The sequence below is a fragment of the Quercus suber genome, unplaced genomic scaffold (genome assembly GCF_002906115.3).
Source record: "Quercus suber isolate HL8 unplaced genomic scaffold, Cork oak 2.0 scaffold_18, whole genome shotgun sequence".
Classification (NCBI taxonomy): domain Eukaryota; kingdom Viridiplantae; phylum Streptophyta; class Magnoliopsida; order Fagales; family Fagaceae; genus Quercus; species Quercus suber.
In genome coordinates, this window is record NW_027069483.1 from 590,544 (window position 1) to 607,706 (window position 17,163).

At 34.8% G+C, this 17,163-nt stretch overlaps 1 protein-coding gene across 1 annotated transcript; it reads left to right on the plus strand.

The window, feature by feature from the left end:
* Positions 1-375: 375 nt before the first annotated feature.
* Positions 376-15,424, plus strand: LOC111985077 (uncharacterized). The gene is made up of 16 exons (XM_065760542.1): positions 376-754; positions 1,522-1,620; positions 1,764-1,855; positions 2,294-2,394; positions 5,366-5,456; positions 6,462-6,520; positions 6,652-6,772; positions 7,098-7,166; positions 8,081-8,133; positions 8,238-8,346; positions 10,102-10,272; positions 10,362-10,520; positions 12,801-12,893; positions 13,756-13,935; positions 14,375-14,589; positions 14,754-15,424. Exons 1-16 carry the CDS (start codon positions 622-624, stop codon positions 15,130-15,132), a joined length of 2,124 nt encoding a protein of 707 aa, XP_065616614.1. The 5' UTR covers positions 376-621; the 3' UTR covers positions 15,133-15,424.
* Positions 15,425-17,163: the final 1,739 nt, after the last annotated feature.

Below are 17,163 nucleotides of genomic sequence, written 5' to 3' on the forward strand. Positions count from 1 at the left end.
ATGTAAAATACATATAATGTGGGGTATGAGAGTTTCATATTAGTGTAAGAAATGTAGGCATTTAAATGTTATGGGAGATGATTACTCATTCTCACACACGTCAATGATGCCTCTAATTCAACAACATCAATTATGAGGTGTGATATCATCATCAGAACAATTTATATATTTTTAAAATTTTTTATCATTTTTGGTTGTAAAACAAGTTTTATAATCTAAAAAATGGAAAACTGTTAAACTTTTTTTTTTTAATATGTATATTCTCACCCTAAAAATTTAGGTTAGTGTGATAAAGTTAAAAAAAAAAATTAAAAATTAAAATTTGAGGTCCTTTTGTAGTTCTCTCTTTACATTGGGCTTGGCTTTATTTTTGTTTTCTACCTTTTGTTCTATGCCGTTTTTTTTTAGAAGATTGTTATATGCCGTTTCTGTTGCCGCCGCTCAACATTTTTCCTTAACCCGAAGTATCAAAAAAATACTACAACCCTTCGTTCATCCTTCTCTAAAACCCTCACACACACTCCCTCTCTGACTCTCTAACGTATTTTCTCTCTAAAACCTCTCTCTGTGTGAAAGTTCTCAGTTTGTTCACTCTCTGTTTATTGGTTAAGGAAAGCAAAAATGGCGTCCGAAGGAGGTAACCTGAAGTCGACCTCCATAAATGGTATGAAGGTGTATAGTTTGGCATCACAGAACCGCTCACACGCCTCTTGGCTTGACCCTAAGAAGCTTCGAGCTCTTCGCAAGGACAAAAGTAATCTCCTTCACTTTCTCTCTCTCTCTCTTTTTTGGCTTCCCTTTAATTATTTTGGGTTAATTTGATTTGGTGGGTATCTGAATTTATTCTTATATTTCAGAAAATTTGTGAAATTTAGACTCTTTGCCCTTTTGGGTTTCGAGAATTACTGCTTAATTTGCATTTTAAGTAATTTTTTTCTTCTTAAACCCTGAACCCTGGTGTCAATTTGTGAAATTGACTCTTTGCCTTTGTGGGTTTTGAGAATTACTGTGTAATTTGCATTTATTTTTGGGTTTTTTTTTTTGTTTAAGTTGCCATGATTAAAAAAAAAATGCATGCTTGTAAAAGCAATATTATTGGGACAACTAGACAAGTTAGTCTGTGAAACATTAGGAAAAGTTCGAAAATATTTTGACTCAGTGACACGCCTAACACCTAAAATCGCTTTATACTCTTTGAACTTGTAATGGGTATTATTTTTTATTTAATTTTTTAAAAATTTTAAAGTAGTGGAAGTTTTATTGTAAAAGAAAGAAGGGTGTAGGTTTTAAATTTTTGAGGACAATGATATTTAAAAAGGAACCAAATATGACTTCACATTGTGAATAACTGAATCACATATGCGGCAACATAGTGTTCATTTATATCGTTTTTGTGAGTATTTATTTATGTATGATTTACTTTGTATCTTGATCATGGAAATTTATCGCCCTATTGTTTAGTACAATCAAAATGTTTATTGATGGTGTTGATGTATTCTTTCTTTATCATTTATTTGTTAGATTACTCGCAAAGGGTGGACTTGATTCAGGATCTGAGGTTTGAAACTGCAACCACCAAGATTAAGGCAACTCCTGATGGGGAGTTTCTTATAGCGTCAGGTGCTTGAAAGCTCATTTTTATACTTATAATCTTGTATGAAGAGATAACATTCTTTTAAAAAACAAATAAGAAGGAATAGGTCCCAAAAAAACAACAATTTTGCAGTATGCACCAATCATTCTGATTCATCATTGAAATGTAGGTATATATCCACCACAGGTCAAAGTGTACGAGCTAAGCCAATTATCACTAAAGTTTGAGAGGCACTTGGATTCAGAGATAATTGATTTTCAGGTACTTTACATGCTTGCTAAAGACTATAATTCACCTAGAGATTCTGTTTTGTGAGGCATTACCAAATATACTCATTCCAAAAAATGCAATGACATTTGGAATCATTAATGATGGTTTGTTTCTATAGGGGTGTAGATGAGGCAATCTTGTGCCCACATGCATGGTCCTTGATATGTAGAGTGCAATCTTTTTTCCAATGTTATTATATTACCCTTTTGAAATTCCTAAATAGTTTCAGTTAATGCTTGTTATACATTGTGATGGTGTGTTGACTTCAAGCAGGCTGGCCTAAGTGCTGACTCCTAGGGTATCTATCCTTTATTTTCTTTCTCTTTAATTTTTCTTGTTGCATCATTCTGGTTTGTCTTGCATTACCTTTTTTCCCCCAAGATTATTATGTAGAAATATTAGTGAATCAATGTTCTGTGGCTTATGTAGGTTCTGGATGAGGATTATTCAAAGCTTGCATTTTTATGCGCTGATCGTTCTGTTTATCTACATGCTAAATATGGAAAACATTATAGTTTGCGGATTCCAAGGTTTCACTTTTTTGCCTTTCAAACATTTTGCTCATGTATTTGTGTTACATTCTTTATATGGTTTTTCTAATATATATTTATTATTGTATTTTAGATCGTTAAATTTAAGTGCTGTATTGAATATGTGATCAAAAAACTTATTTGAGTTTTCTAACTCATTGATTATATTTCTTCAGTGTTACTACTCATGTTTCCAATACCTTCGCTATGATTATTTATTTATTTTTATGGGGCGGGGTAGATGAATGATTTGTGTTTCATGTTATGGACTGGAATAAGGTGGGCTTTTCCATCATTAAATGGTAATTAGAGGTGAAGAAACCCTGTGAAGCACGGGTGCGGGTGCGGGTGCGGGACTCGGCAACTTTTAAAAAAGTAGGGTGCAGGTGCAGCGATTAAAAAATTACTAAAAATATTTTTATTTATATTTTCTATATATTTTTACTATTAAAATATTCTTAAAAAACACATTACTATGGCCTTGGTTCACAAAACAAAGAAAGAAGAAGGCAAGAAACACAAAACAAAAAAGAAAACACAAAAGAAGCAACAAAGATTTAGAATAAAATTGAGGAATGACAAATTTAGGATGTTTGGGCCTCATTCTTGGGGCGGGGATGTGGATAGTTCTGATGATTAGTTGCTTACTTCTGTCCCTTTTTTTTTTTTTTTTGGATAGGTAATAAGACTTTTATTGAAAAAAATTGAACATCATGTTCTCGATAGTGAACACTGTGAACAAGAAACAAATACCATATAATCAAGAACTAAAGGAAATCTTTTTCAAAAAAAAAAAAAAAAAAAAAGAACTAAAGGAAATAGAGACTAAGAATTCAAAGAAAGAAATACAATTTATACACCCCCAAATATGAGCCCAATGAAACAGAGTACCAAAGAGGAGAGATTTTAGATGATCTAATGTTCTCTTCTTGTCTTCAAAAATGCAGCTATTGTGTTCCCGCTAAACTAACCACATTAAACATGCCGGGACCATATTCCAAATGGTTGAAAGATGCTTTCCAAACCAATTTCTCTAGATAAAGAAAAAAGAGTTGACTGACCTCGGCATTACCCACTAGATCCCAAACACTGCAAAAGCTTCACACCATAAGGCATAAGAAAACTTACAGTGAAGAAGAAGGTGATCCACTGATTCCCCATCACAGTAACATAAACAATACCTATTAACCAAAGACTGATCTCTCTTAACAAGATTATCAATAGTGAGTATCCCATCATTAGCTACTGTCCATAAGAAGAAAGGCACCCGTTTAGGCACCTTTGCACACCAAATGCACTCCCAAGGGAATTCATCAATGTTAGGACCAGATAATAGCTTATAAAAAGATTGCACATCAAATACCCCAGATGTAGTCAATCTCCAGACTAGGTGATCATTCCCCTCACCCCTTGACATAGAGGTATAAATAAGCTCAAAAAAGGAATAAATAGTGTCTGCCTCCCAATCTTGAGGACCATGACAGAAAAGTAAATTCCGGCTCCTTCTGAAGTAGATACTACCAATTTAGAGACCCATGCTTCTTTAGATAGAGAGCAAGCAAACATGGTAGGAAAGAGTTCCTTCAAAGGAATAGGCCCATTCCATGGATCATGCCAAAAACTAACATGGCAACCCTCCCCCTATTATACAGAATTTGACTAAAGAACTTCTCTGTTCCTTCCTTAATACTCCTCCACATCCCACACCGATGAGAACCTCTTACCCCTCTAGTGCACTAGCCTCCTCTCGCCTCACCATATTTGGTTGCTATAACCTGATGCCATAATCTATTACTTTCTTTCCCAAAACGCCACAACCACTTCCCAAGCAAGGCCTTGTTAAACAACCCAATCCTCTGGATCCCCAAACCACTGTTCTCAACTGGCAAACAAAGATTTTCCCAAGCAACTAAAGGACATTTAAAAACATCCTTTGAGGCCCCCAAATGAAATTCCTCTGAATTATTTCTATTCTAGTTGCCATAGCTTGAGGGATAGTAAACAAAGATAAAAAGTAAGTGGGAAGGCTTGAGAGAGTACTTTTTAACAAAGTAAGCCTGCCACCTTTCGACAAATAAAGTTGTTTCTAGCCAGATAGCCTTTTCTCCATCTTTTCTATGAAAGGATTCCATATTGATGAATCCTTATAATGGGCCCCGAGAGGCATGCCCAAATATCTCATAGGCAGAGTACCCACCTTGCAACAAAGGGTACAAGCCAAGCATTCAAATTCTCAACATCACCAACAGGAACAATCTCACTCGGGCTTGGGGACTCACATATTGTTATTTCATCCTTTTTGTTCGTTAGCTCTCTTCTTTTTTGTAATTAGTTTTCTTTCTTTCTTTTTTTTTTTTTTTCCTCTCTTTGTACTTTTTGACTACTTTGTGCTTTTCATGCATATTGTAGTGTCTTAAATACACTTTTTCTTACCTATAAAAAAAAAAAAAAAAAAAAAATCACTAAACCAATAGTCTAACACTCTCTCTAAAGTGGGTATCCAAACTTCCCCTTAATAAGTGGGGCTCAACGCATGGTATTTTTAATTACTTAAATGGGAGGTAGAGTGGAGACAAGTTTTGACTTCAGGATCACTTGCTTTGATACCATGTTAAATTACTAGTTATACCAAAAGGTTAAATTGTTAGGGAAGGGTGAATTTAATCGCTTAACACTATTCTAACAATAATATTATTTTACTTTATTTGTGTATCCCAATTATATTTCGTATCCTATTAAAATAGGTATATCAATATTGCCCTATGGTGTCATACCTGTATCCCATGTTTGTATTGATGCTTCTTAGTACTTCATATGAAATTCCCTAATTGTAGTTTTCTTACCTTGGATTATTTATGCTGAAAGTTGCACTTGATACACGTACATTCCACTTTGTTTGACTTTGATTATGTGCAACAATCTTTTTTATTTTACCTCATGATTTGAACTTCTGCACGTCTATGGATAACAGGATGGGGAGAGATATGGCGTATGATTGCTGGTCCTGTGACTTGCTTTGTGCTGCCTCTTCTCCAGATCTGTACAGAATTAATTTAGAGCAGGTTATTATCTTAACCATATGTCATTATTTGTTTTGAATTTCTGGGTGAAATTTTTGTTGCCATTTTGTACATTCTTTCCATTGTAGATGTTTGATAAAACTCAGATTCATCTACTTCTGTTTTACAACAGATACGCAGTTGCAACAACAATGTTTGTGCACAATAATGCTTCACCAAGGGCCGCTAGCTGCTAAATGTCTCACATTTAAGTATTTAGTGATCAAGCCTTTCAGCTCTTTAGATATATAAAAAGGCTCATCACTGTCATAGTCTAGGGTAGCCCATTCCTTAGGCAGATATGTATATTGTTCTCCATCGTGATGAAGTTAAGCTGATCTGAGTCTACGCACTTCACCATTAGGCTGGCTAGCTTCATCCTATCCAATTTACAAAATTAGAATTTGTTACAATTACTAATTATTGCATCTATATTAACAAAATGGGTCAAATGATCCATTTTTATGCATTTTGTTCTATTTTTTGGTGGAGAGATGGTGTGGGCTTCTTCTGTGAAGTATAGTTGAGTTCTTTTCTCTGTCTCTCTTCCTTTAATTTACCACTTATACATTCATGTGTAGATCTATTGTGGCATTTCTATTCTTTTAGTTTGCCATAACCACTCTATTTGTGTCTTCAGTAACAAGTCTATGGTGTTTCATGTTTATAATCTGTCTAAGTTTAGGCAAATTAGAATGGAAAAATTCTTAAGAGTGGCAACGTGATACCTTTCAAAACCATAGGGTGGAAAGTGACCATCGCACAAGTAAAATATGATTTCTTTATTATTAATAATTCTGGCATATAACTTATCAAAAAAAAAAAAAAAAATTCTGGCATATAATCCATGACTTGCTCTAAAAGTCATTGCATAGCCATTTGCTTCCACCAGTTCATAGAATCCACAATCACATGTAATTTCTTGTGAGTGAACTTACTTTTAAATGTTGAATTTGTATACCTGCTTTATTGTCAGAGTTTGTCAGTAATTTTATGTCATGCTTTCAGGGACGATTCCTGTCCTCCCTCACTACACAATCACCAGCTATAAATGTGGTTTCTCGAAGGTTGTTGGTGAATCCTTTACACTTTTTATACTCTTTTGGTCTTCTTTATTTATCAAAACTTTGTATTCATTAGCGTATGTTTGTCTACTTGCTCTTGTTTAAGTATGTGGGGGTTTTGTTTACAATTTCAGCAAACTCCATGGGTTGGTTGCATGTGGTGGTGAGGATGGGGCAATAGAATGTTTTGACTTGAGAATGAGATCTTCAGTGGGTAGAATTGATGCTGTTGCACCCACTGGTGATATTGATCAGGTATTCTCCTACTCTAATCCTTGGATGCAGAGATCAGTTTATGTGAAAAAGAAAATCTTTTCAACAAGATACAGGGAAGACTTGTCAATGCATTCACATTTATGAATGACAATTTATTCCTGCTATACATTTGGAAAATATAATAATGGGGTAATAAGAGAATATTATTGCTCTTTCTCCCCTTCAAGAGAGAGAGAGATCCACTCCTATGGGTGGATCTCCTATGGGTTTCCTGTGGATGACATGATTACTTCCCCCCCCCCCCCCCCTTCTTCTCCCCCACTCTTCTGAAAACAGTCTCTTACCATATATGTTGGATTTCTAGGAGGTCACTTCATTGGAGTTTGATGGAGATGGAGGTTTCCAGTTGGCTGTAGGAAGTAGTGGAGGAAAGGTATGATATCTCCTTAGCTCTGTAAGATCTATTCAAATTAATTATTCATTTGATCAATTCACACTGTTTTTTGCATTTGCTGTGTATCATCCTAAGTATCCTTTTAAGGAGAAAATAAAAAACTGCAGGGAAGGAAATGGAAATGAGATAGAGGTTTTTGGTCAAATTTTTAACTAGACTACAAGATGGGTTTTGGACTAATGGCTAATATTGATCACTGGTGGGGGAAAATGTTGTGCCTTGAAATCATTCACACTTTGACCTACTTATAAAAAAAAATATTCACACTTTGAACTACTAGTGGAAATTTGACCACTAGGTATGTAATGATTTAAAAAGGTACATATCTTACAAGAGAGCTTGAGAGGAATGGTAATGCAACAGGTCAACTTTCTTAAATTTGTTGCTATTATAAAATAAAAATGTCTATTGTGAAGAAGAGGTGATAAAAAATAGCTGAAGAGGCTAGTTTGGAGCACTGTTGAATGAAGATTGTACAGTGACCTGAGGATATTTTGCGCATTATTATTATGTGAAATTTGATCCAGGATTTAGGTTGAAATATGGAATGATTTTGAAAGATGTAGCTTAAGTTAGTTTGGGAAGATGTAATAAGGATATGGAGACCTATCCCAATTTGGTAAGGCTATGATGATTATGCTGAAAGGTCAGTGTCATCATTTTTTCTTCTCCTTCATTTCCTGAATGCTGCTGTTTAGAATATTTCAGTGCAATATCCATTGTTGCAAGATTAAAACACTGTTCTTTGTTGTTGGTACCTACGTTCACACTTCGATCATTTTTCAAATTGTTGTTCAATATGTGGTTTTATGCTTTGATATTAATTTCTCTTCATCTATCTGGTATCATCTCTTTTTTGAACTTCTGAATTTAATCTTCACATTTGAGTGCAGGTGCTGATCTATGACTTGCGTTCATCTTCTCCTGTACGAGTAAAGGATCACATGTGAGTCTAATTGCTCGTGTTAGTGGTTGTGTTTGTAAGAAAATGTGCTGAATATTTCTTTGCTTGGGACTATTTCTTGCTAAGAAACTGTATTTGTTATGTAGGTACGGCAGTCCAATATTGGACATTAAGTGGCATCGTACTCTGAATTCTGAACACCCAAAGTTAATTACCACTGATAATCATGTCGTTAAGATATGGGATCCAGAAACGGTAAGCAAGTTTTTCATCTTAGAAAAGAAAAAGATCTTGTTCAAACACGATTTCTTTGATCAATATTTAAGAAACTCCTTAATATTCAGTACCTTCATTTTTTATTGGTTATCTGTTGGAAGACGGAATGATTGTTTCCTGAGATATCAAATTTGAGTGATGATTAAACTGTTATACAGGACAGAACTTGAAACTATTTCAGGGGTCAATATATATTTTTGTTGTCGATTATGTTTCTCTAAGAGTTGGATTTAAATTTAACTTTGATGCATTTTTGGTGTCCTGACATAAGGTTAGTTAATCCTAAGGTTTGCAATAAGAAGAGTGGATATAATGACCATTCTATCAGTCCAAGTTATTCTTTTGAGGTTGTTTTTAATCGTAGAGTTGATGTCGGTAATCTTCTATGCTGGCAGGAGTAGTACCTTTGTTTTGCTAATGCTTAATAAAATTGTGATTCTGACATGTTATATTTTGAGTTTACATAAATAACAAATATGGATGTTAGTCTTCCAACTTAGGTGGCATAGATGCACTTTTTGTGGAAATTTGAACTTGGTAATGCAGAGATTCTAAGGGGGCTGCTGTTTAGGCTTAAAATTGATTAATGGAAATGAGAGTTGCTTAGAACAGTGAACAAGGTGTGACAAAATCTTCTTAAGAGAAATCCATCTCTTGAAAATAGCACTAGGCTAATCTATGTAATTGCATTCAAAACTAATCACAAAGTAACTATAATATGGTACTTATACTATTTGTTTGGCATTGGAGCCTTCTAGATGCTTGACAAGTGTCCAAATCCTATTGGCTAATTCTTAAGCAATCATCTAACTAACTAACTAATTATTTACAAGATGATTAGGATGCAACAACTTGAAATGCCCTGCATCAGTTGGAAACATTTATTGACCAATTGTATGCAGCTAGATATAAAATCTGGACGTTTAGAGTGGAAAGCCAATTTGTTTTGCTCAAATTGTGATTAGTATCTATGATGCTTTGGGTTGGAGGAAACACATTTATGGAGGTGTCTAGTAGCTTGAAGTATGGTGAGGGTTGGGGAGGATGGAGTACGAATCCTGTTTAAGGAACTCATGGTTGTGGTTTATGGAAGAAGATTAGGATGGGGTGGAGGTTAGCCTTTAAGGGTGGCATTTTCAGTCTTGTATGACTGCTTATTAGCTAGATAAGCGTTAGTGGAATCCATGTTGGTGAGTCAGAATAAGGGGGAAATGTGGAGATGGGATCAAGATTTCACTGGGATTTTAATGATTGGGACTTGGACTTGGTAGCCTCTTCCGATGTCCCACTTAGAGAAGGCTGTGACAAATTGTAGTTAAGGTTAAAAAGGAATGGAGAATTTGATGTTCATTCATTCTATGATGCCCTAAGGGGTCCATGTGCACTGGCTTTCCCTTGGAAGAGTATTTGGTGTGTTAAGCCCCCATTACAGGTCTCTTTTTTTGTGTGATAATCATGGGGGAAGATCATCATGTGTGATAATCTCATTAGCAAGGTTATGTGCTAGTTGGGTGGTGTTGTATGTGTTGGTATAGTATACATTATTCTGGTTAGTAGAATATGATTGAATTTTGGCTGGTACCATTTATACACCTTTATGTGTTATATTGCTTTACTGTGATGATTTTGGTGTGTTCTAACTGAATAATTTGGATATTACTAATAGGGAAGGCCTATCTTTTTCTATGCACAGTCCATATTGTCGGTTTTTAAGTAATTTTTGTTTGCTTTCAGGGAGAAGGCATGACCAGTATTGAACCAACGGCTGGAGCTATAAATGATATTTGCATATTCAATGGCAGTGGGTTAATGTTGTTAGCTCTAGACTGCAGCCAGATACCATCTTACTTCATACCTGCTCTGGGACCTGCTCCCAAGTGGTGTTCTAACCTGGAAAATCTGACGGCATGTTTTTAAATAAAACCATTGCTTTAGGTCAGTCTCATTTGAGATCTTGGGTTATATTGTTAATATCCTCTGAGTTTTTCTTACAGGAAGAGCTAGAAGAGGGTGCACAAACAACCATATATGATAATTTCAAATTTTTGACAAAAGAAGAACTTGAGAGATTGAATCTGACTAATCTGATTGGCACCAATCTTGTACGAGCCTACATGCATGGGTTTTTTATTGATTATCGGCTGTATAAAAAGGTAAAGCTTCCACATTTCTATTACTAATTTTTCATTAAGGTTGTTATGTCCTATTTTCAGAAACAAAAATGGGACTTTCCTACATTTTTGTTTTCTGTTCACATGGTATCTTATATGTCTATTTGTCCAAAATGTTTGTATTACAACAATTTGAGTGTGTGAAGCAAATAAGGTTGAAGTTGTTAGACTTGTTTCAGGAAATGAAAATTTTGTGTTTTGTGGTTTCTTTTATGGGCTATAAGTTGTTTCTTAAAAATGTCTACTTAACTCAGTTTAAGGTTCTGATGATTTAACAATTTTGAGTTCTTAATTGAGCACTCATTAATTTTAAATTGTTTGTCAAGACCTGTGAAGAAAATGTCACAAAGCTTTTGATATCTCACTCAAGATATTGCATATTAAAACTTTTTACTTCTGATCTAACGTCTTGTTGTACATCATAAATTCAACTTGTTTTTATCATTTATTAAATTGCCTTAGAACTTAATAATATGCATCACTTTTCTTTGAAACAAGATAATTATGCTTTATTCATGGTTTGATAATTTCCTAAGATAATGGAATTTTTGCTAACAAAATTTATGCGAGGAACAAATTAAGCCAACGGATCTCAATTATATTGTGGTTTTATATGACAATAAAAAAATACAATGCATTTGGAATTTAACTTTAAATTTATACATGCTACAATTCTTTTTTTTTTTTTTTTTTTACATTTGGAATTTAACTTTAAATTTATACATGCTACAATTTTTTTTTTTTTTTTTTTTTTTAATATAAGATAGAAATTCTATTCTAGTCTAATTTAAGTATATATGTGCGCGAAGCTCCTTCTTGGAAACTTGAACTATGACACTTGCCCCCCACACTCTACAAGCACTTATACTTGTAGAGTAACCACTGCACCAGGGGTGCGCGGTGGTAACATGCTACAATTCTATTTACTTTAGATTCATCACTTTCTCTCTCAAAGCACCACTAATTTCTTTCTAAGCATGCTTACATGATAGTAACTACATTGTATTTTTATGAGCAATGCAATGACGTGACATGACAATCTGATATATGTACCATGTGTCCATCACATCTTTATATATTACTATCTCCATTGATAGGCACAACATATATATTGTTTTGTGATGAATGGAAATATGGCAAGGGCCAAGTACACGGAGTATACTGTGGATGTTCTATAGAAGAAAATAAATAGAAAACAAAAATTAACCAAAGATCTTTCCTAGGATTTCCTTTATTATTCATTAGGCTACTTTGTGTCCATAATATGTGAACATGAAGTAGTCCCCCTCTTAGATAAAACATCATTACATATAATAAAAGCTTTCTCTTTATTGTACTCTCCCAAAGTCATTTATTTAATCAATAGTTTCTGTTTATGTTGCTTTAAGCTTACATTCTGTTAGCTGTGTCTATCATAAACTATTAAAAATGTTGTAGACAGTGCACAAAGCTCCGACTATTGTGGTTCTTGGATAGGTGATTGGTAGGCAGCCTTATCCCCAATTTTTTTTAGAGGTTATTCCTGAATTCGAACCCGCGATCTGTCGCTTTTGGTGGAAGGCACTTGCCATTGCACCAAGGCTTGACCTCGTCTTTCATAAACTCTTAATTGACATTTTTAATTTTGATGATTTTGAGTGGGAGGGAGATAATATTCTTTGAACGCTAATTGACACTGGGTGTTATGTCCTGCGTATTAGACATAGAACACCCATTTAGGTATATCTATGGTATTATGATTTCAAATTGACTACAATCACTATTATAGAAGTTTACGAAGTTATTGATGCTTTTCATATTTTATTTGGGTTTTCATTGATTTTTCTAATTAGTTTTGATATTTAACATTGATTTCAAAATCTCTGTATTTTAAAACTTTGACATGATGATTGGTATTGATGTAATTAAAGTCTTGGTCCAGATCTATTTATATCTTGATGTTTAAAGAAGAGGCTCAAGACCCATAAGGTGCATATGTAACTTTCCATTGAAAAAAGAAGGAAAAAAAAAGTGTTGAAGACACATGCCACTGAGCTCTGGCTCAAATGGCACTTGTCTCACACTAAGAACACTGGGGGGTTTTGGGTGGGTTCAAGATCCAACTTACCAATTCCACAACCCACCACCCCCACCCCCCCCCACCCCCCCCCAAAATAAAGGAAAAGTTTCCTATGCTCAGTATAGTAACTGTGGTTATTAAATTGCAACTTTCTGGTTAATTGTCATCTAGATTTGCTGTTTTAATGTTTTATACTTCTGCAGGCAAAATCCTTGGTGGATCCTTTTGCATATGATGCTTACTTGGAACAGAAAAAGAATGAGAAATTGGAAAAAGAGCGTTCATCTCGAATTACGGTCAGTAATTTTCATATAGTATGTATTGATTTTTCTTAAACTGTATCTGCTCACACTTTGCTTACTATCTTTGATTTAGGAGGTTGAATTTTAATGTAGGTATTCTTCATATAATGTATATAGGCATAAATACATTATAATTGCATAGTTAAACAGTTTTTCTTAAATGAATGCATTGGTCGATCTACTGTGGTGGTTTACTTACACCACTATCTTTTTTTTTCTTCTTTTAAAGTATCATCTGTTTGATACTGGGTGACTATGATATCTTATGGCCATAATTTGACATTGTATATTATTTTCTTCAATTAAATATTGACTTTCTCCTGTGCTTAACCACTATAGTCTATAGCGTATGCCTGCTGTAGGCATGTGAAAGACTGGCCAATGACCATTGGACATAAGCATTTGCAATCCTTGGTTTTTGTGTCCTCAGTGCTCCATTTGATCTGGGAGTGAACATATGGGAAATATGATAACTTGGTATTTTGTGATAGACTGGATGAAATGGCTGTTTCAAACTTGCCAACATTATTTGCTTTGCTGATGCATGCTGGCAATCAAAGCAATATGACTCCTTAAATATCCTCTTTGTTTTTTTTCTAGAACTATTGCTTCAAGCTTGTTATATTGACTATAATTAATTATATCAATCAAAACTAAATATGTGTTTTAGTTTTTCAAGATCAGGGGTAAGACTCTCAGGGAGTAGGGGTGACATGGGCCCGGGTTTTGGGGATCTCAGTTGTGGTTAATGAGAATTTCATGGACATCAAGTTTATATGCGGTGCCATGTCATGTGAAACTAAATGGACTGATACTTAATACTCTTTTCATTCTTGATTTCTTTCTGTTTTTGCAGATTCGGAAGAAATTACCCAAGGTTAACCGGCAGCTTGCAGCTCGTATTCTTGAAAATGGAGAAGCAGAAAATGAAAATAAAGATGTTGATGTTGAGATTAAAAAAATATCCAAGAAAAAGAAAGGAATTAGCAGTGAAATATTCAAAGATGAGCGGTTTGCAGAAATGTTTAGAGATGAGGTATGATAATCTGATCATTTAGTATGGCTGTTTGTGGTTGTCCCTCTCTCTTCTCTCTCTCTCTCTCTCTTATGAAGAATTTTCCATGTCATGCTTCACCAACTTATGTACAAACAATGATTGACCTGTTAAAGGAGTATACTATGGATATATTATATAGGTACATCATGAAGCTCAGATTTAGATAATTTTGGAGTGCTTTTTATGATTTAGTGGAATGTCTCAGCATACTTTTCAACATCTAACCCATTTAGACTGTTGGGTGAAACAAAAGAAATATTAGCCTAGCCTGAAATTTATTGGTGAAATTGATTAGTTTGCTTTTACTTGTCTCCGTATTTGTGTAATGTTAGGGCTACTTGTCTACCACTCTATTTTTGGGTGCTATGTGAACTGCTATGCTGTTTCATTTTATATCTTTTCTGATTTTTGTATGCAGGAATTTGAAATCGATGAGTCCTCCCGTGAGTATCTGGCTTTACATCCAGTGGCTTCCACAAAGCAACCATCTTTAGTGGATGAACATTTTGATCCTGTCATGGAGGATGAAGATCTGAGTTTAAGTGACTCTGATGCCTCAGCAGCATCTCAGTCATCAGAAGGTGAACTTAGCGACGGAGATATTCATACAAGGAAGAAAGCACGAGTTCCAAGGTAAGGTTTTGCAGTCATTTTTTGCTTATGCCTCTTTTTATGGATGGTTGAATACATCCATCAGACTTGGTTTTTGTTATTTGCTAATTCTCACCCATATTGGACTGTTTTGGAGGGTGTTAACTTCTTGAGTAACTAGTGAACTTTTTTCTTGAAATTTGTAGACTGCATGAAGTTAAGGATGAGCGGCATGCAGAGGCATTCTGGAATGATGTTTCACTTGCAAAGGAGGACAAGCTTCCTATTGGAGAGAGAGTGGCAGCTCTCAAGCATGATCATCGGCCCTCCGGTATTCCAAGTGACATCAAGGTTGGGCCAGGTGGATCACGAGAGATTTCCTTCGTTTCCAGAAGTTCAGCCAAGTACAAGGAAGATGATGAGGACAGAGAACAGCATCGTGGGAAGAAAAGGGGGGTCCAATCATTGGGGCTTAAGCCGGATAGACCAAGATTTGGAGGCCGAGGAAGGGGAGGAAGAGGAAGAGGAGGAGGAGGAGGGAATCACGGCCGAGGTAGAAGAGGAAGAGGCAGAGGCAGTTGGTAAATGTATCTTGAATTTATCTGTGAATGGTCTCTCAATTCACCTTATTGCATGATCTCTCTGGGTCCATCTGATTATGGTGATCAGAGTCATCAGACACAACGCAAGTTCAAGTTCATGACGTGAGCAGATCTGGTTAAGAGCTGCTTAGGTTTCCTAGTTAAATTATGAATGAGTATTTTTAATGTTATAGCAAAAAATTTTGTAATTCCCCCCTTTTTCCCACTGGGGGTGAGTATACAGAACTGCGATTTTGATTTTCCATATTTATGATAGGTATACATTATTATTCTTAGGTCTCAAGTGAAAAAGAAAAATTAAAAAATGAGCCTTATTACTGTGGTGGTATGAATTTGTGAGTTTGTTTTTGTTTTTGTACATGAGTTTGCCTTAGCATGAAGACTTAAACCCAGAATTGGTATCGTTTTAGTTTAGACCAGGCGTAATAATTATTTGAGATAATAGTACTCCCTTATTTTGAGATTTGAGAAAATAACAATGCCACACTAAGAAAACTAGTCGCTAACTTATGTAATGTGCAGTAAAGTTTTATACAAAGGTGATACAAATATACATATTGTAATCAATAAAAGAATTTCTCTATTATCATATGAAAAACAAAACAAATTTAATTAAGATCTTAAAATGTGAAGCATAAAAATATCCATTTGCACATCATATTTATTGATAGAATATTGCGCATAAGTTATGTTAGAAATTTGATAAATTTTTTAAAATACAAATTCTCTTCCTAATATCAAAAATATAGAAAACGTATCTAAAATATTTACAAGTTAAAGAAAAATATTAGGCTAAAATGCAATTGGACACTCTTAAGTTTTATGCTTTAGCTTTATTTTTGCTCAATTAAGTTATCTAAGTTTTAAATTTATTCAATTAAAGTCTTTTGTGTAATTCTGTTAAAAGTTTTTTGTTAATAGAAATAAGGAATTACTATTTATTTTTATTAATTTTATAAACTGCTTTCAAGTAAAAAAAAAATTTCAATAATTTTTTATTAGTTAATTGCGTATTTAACAATAATTTTTAAACATAATTGGGCGGAAGACATGAATTAAATAAATTTGAAAATTAGAGGACTTAATTAAGTGAAAGTAAAGTTAAAGGCCTAAAATGAATTCTAGCTATACTTAGGGGGTGCAATTTACATTTTAGCAAAAAAATTAAACTACTACTTTTAAGACCTAAAATACAACAAATCTATGTGTGGGGACTTAAAAACACAAAAACTAAAAAGGACTAGTATGGTTCTTAATCTGCACAACTAATTTATGAAGAATGCGAGATGAGAATCCATAATGGGAGAATCAAATAAATGATTAAGGACAAAAGGAGTCGAATCATTGCTAACAATTGACAAGAATGGTGCTCCTGAGGGAGTTACCAAAAAAAAAAAAGTTGAACTCTCTTAGAAAGCTCTTCTCATTTTCTCTCTCATAGTTTTTCTCTTAATATTTTTGGATCCCCTTTCCCTGTTGATCCTTTCCCCTATTTATAGTCTCTCTCCTCCTCCAATTGTCTTGCTCTTTAGCCGAATTTTTGGGGTGTGGCCTGTCCCATCAGCACACCTTTCTGCCAATTTGTGATCATTAGGGTAGGTTTTAGGGCTGTCCTCCCTACTCAGGTCAGTCAATCAACAATTAATGCAGTTGACATTAGGTGAGAAGGGTCTTAAATGCGGAAGTGATGGCTACATTGAGTTCTACATTTTTCTTGACGCGAACCATGGTATTTCGATGAAGTGAGGCTACTTTAGTCAGGCAGTAGGGTGTTCCTCGGTAGTGTTGTGCCTCTTGGGAATGTGGACTCTATAGGCGTCTCAGGCTTAGTCCTCGGCTTGATCCTTTCGGATCCCAGGTTCCTTTAATTTCCCCTAGGCTTTAGGGCAGGTGTATTGCCATAGAAGGAGTGCCATAACTTGACCTCTTGAGGCCAATGTCTCTTGGGTGTGCCAGGGCCATCCCCCCACACCATGATTCACCTAAAATACAACAAATCCATGATTCAAGGGAA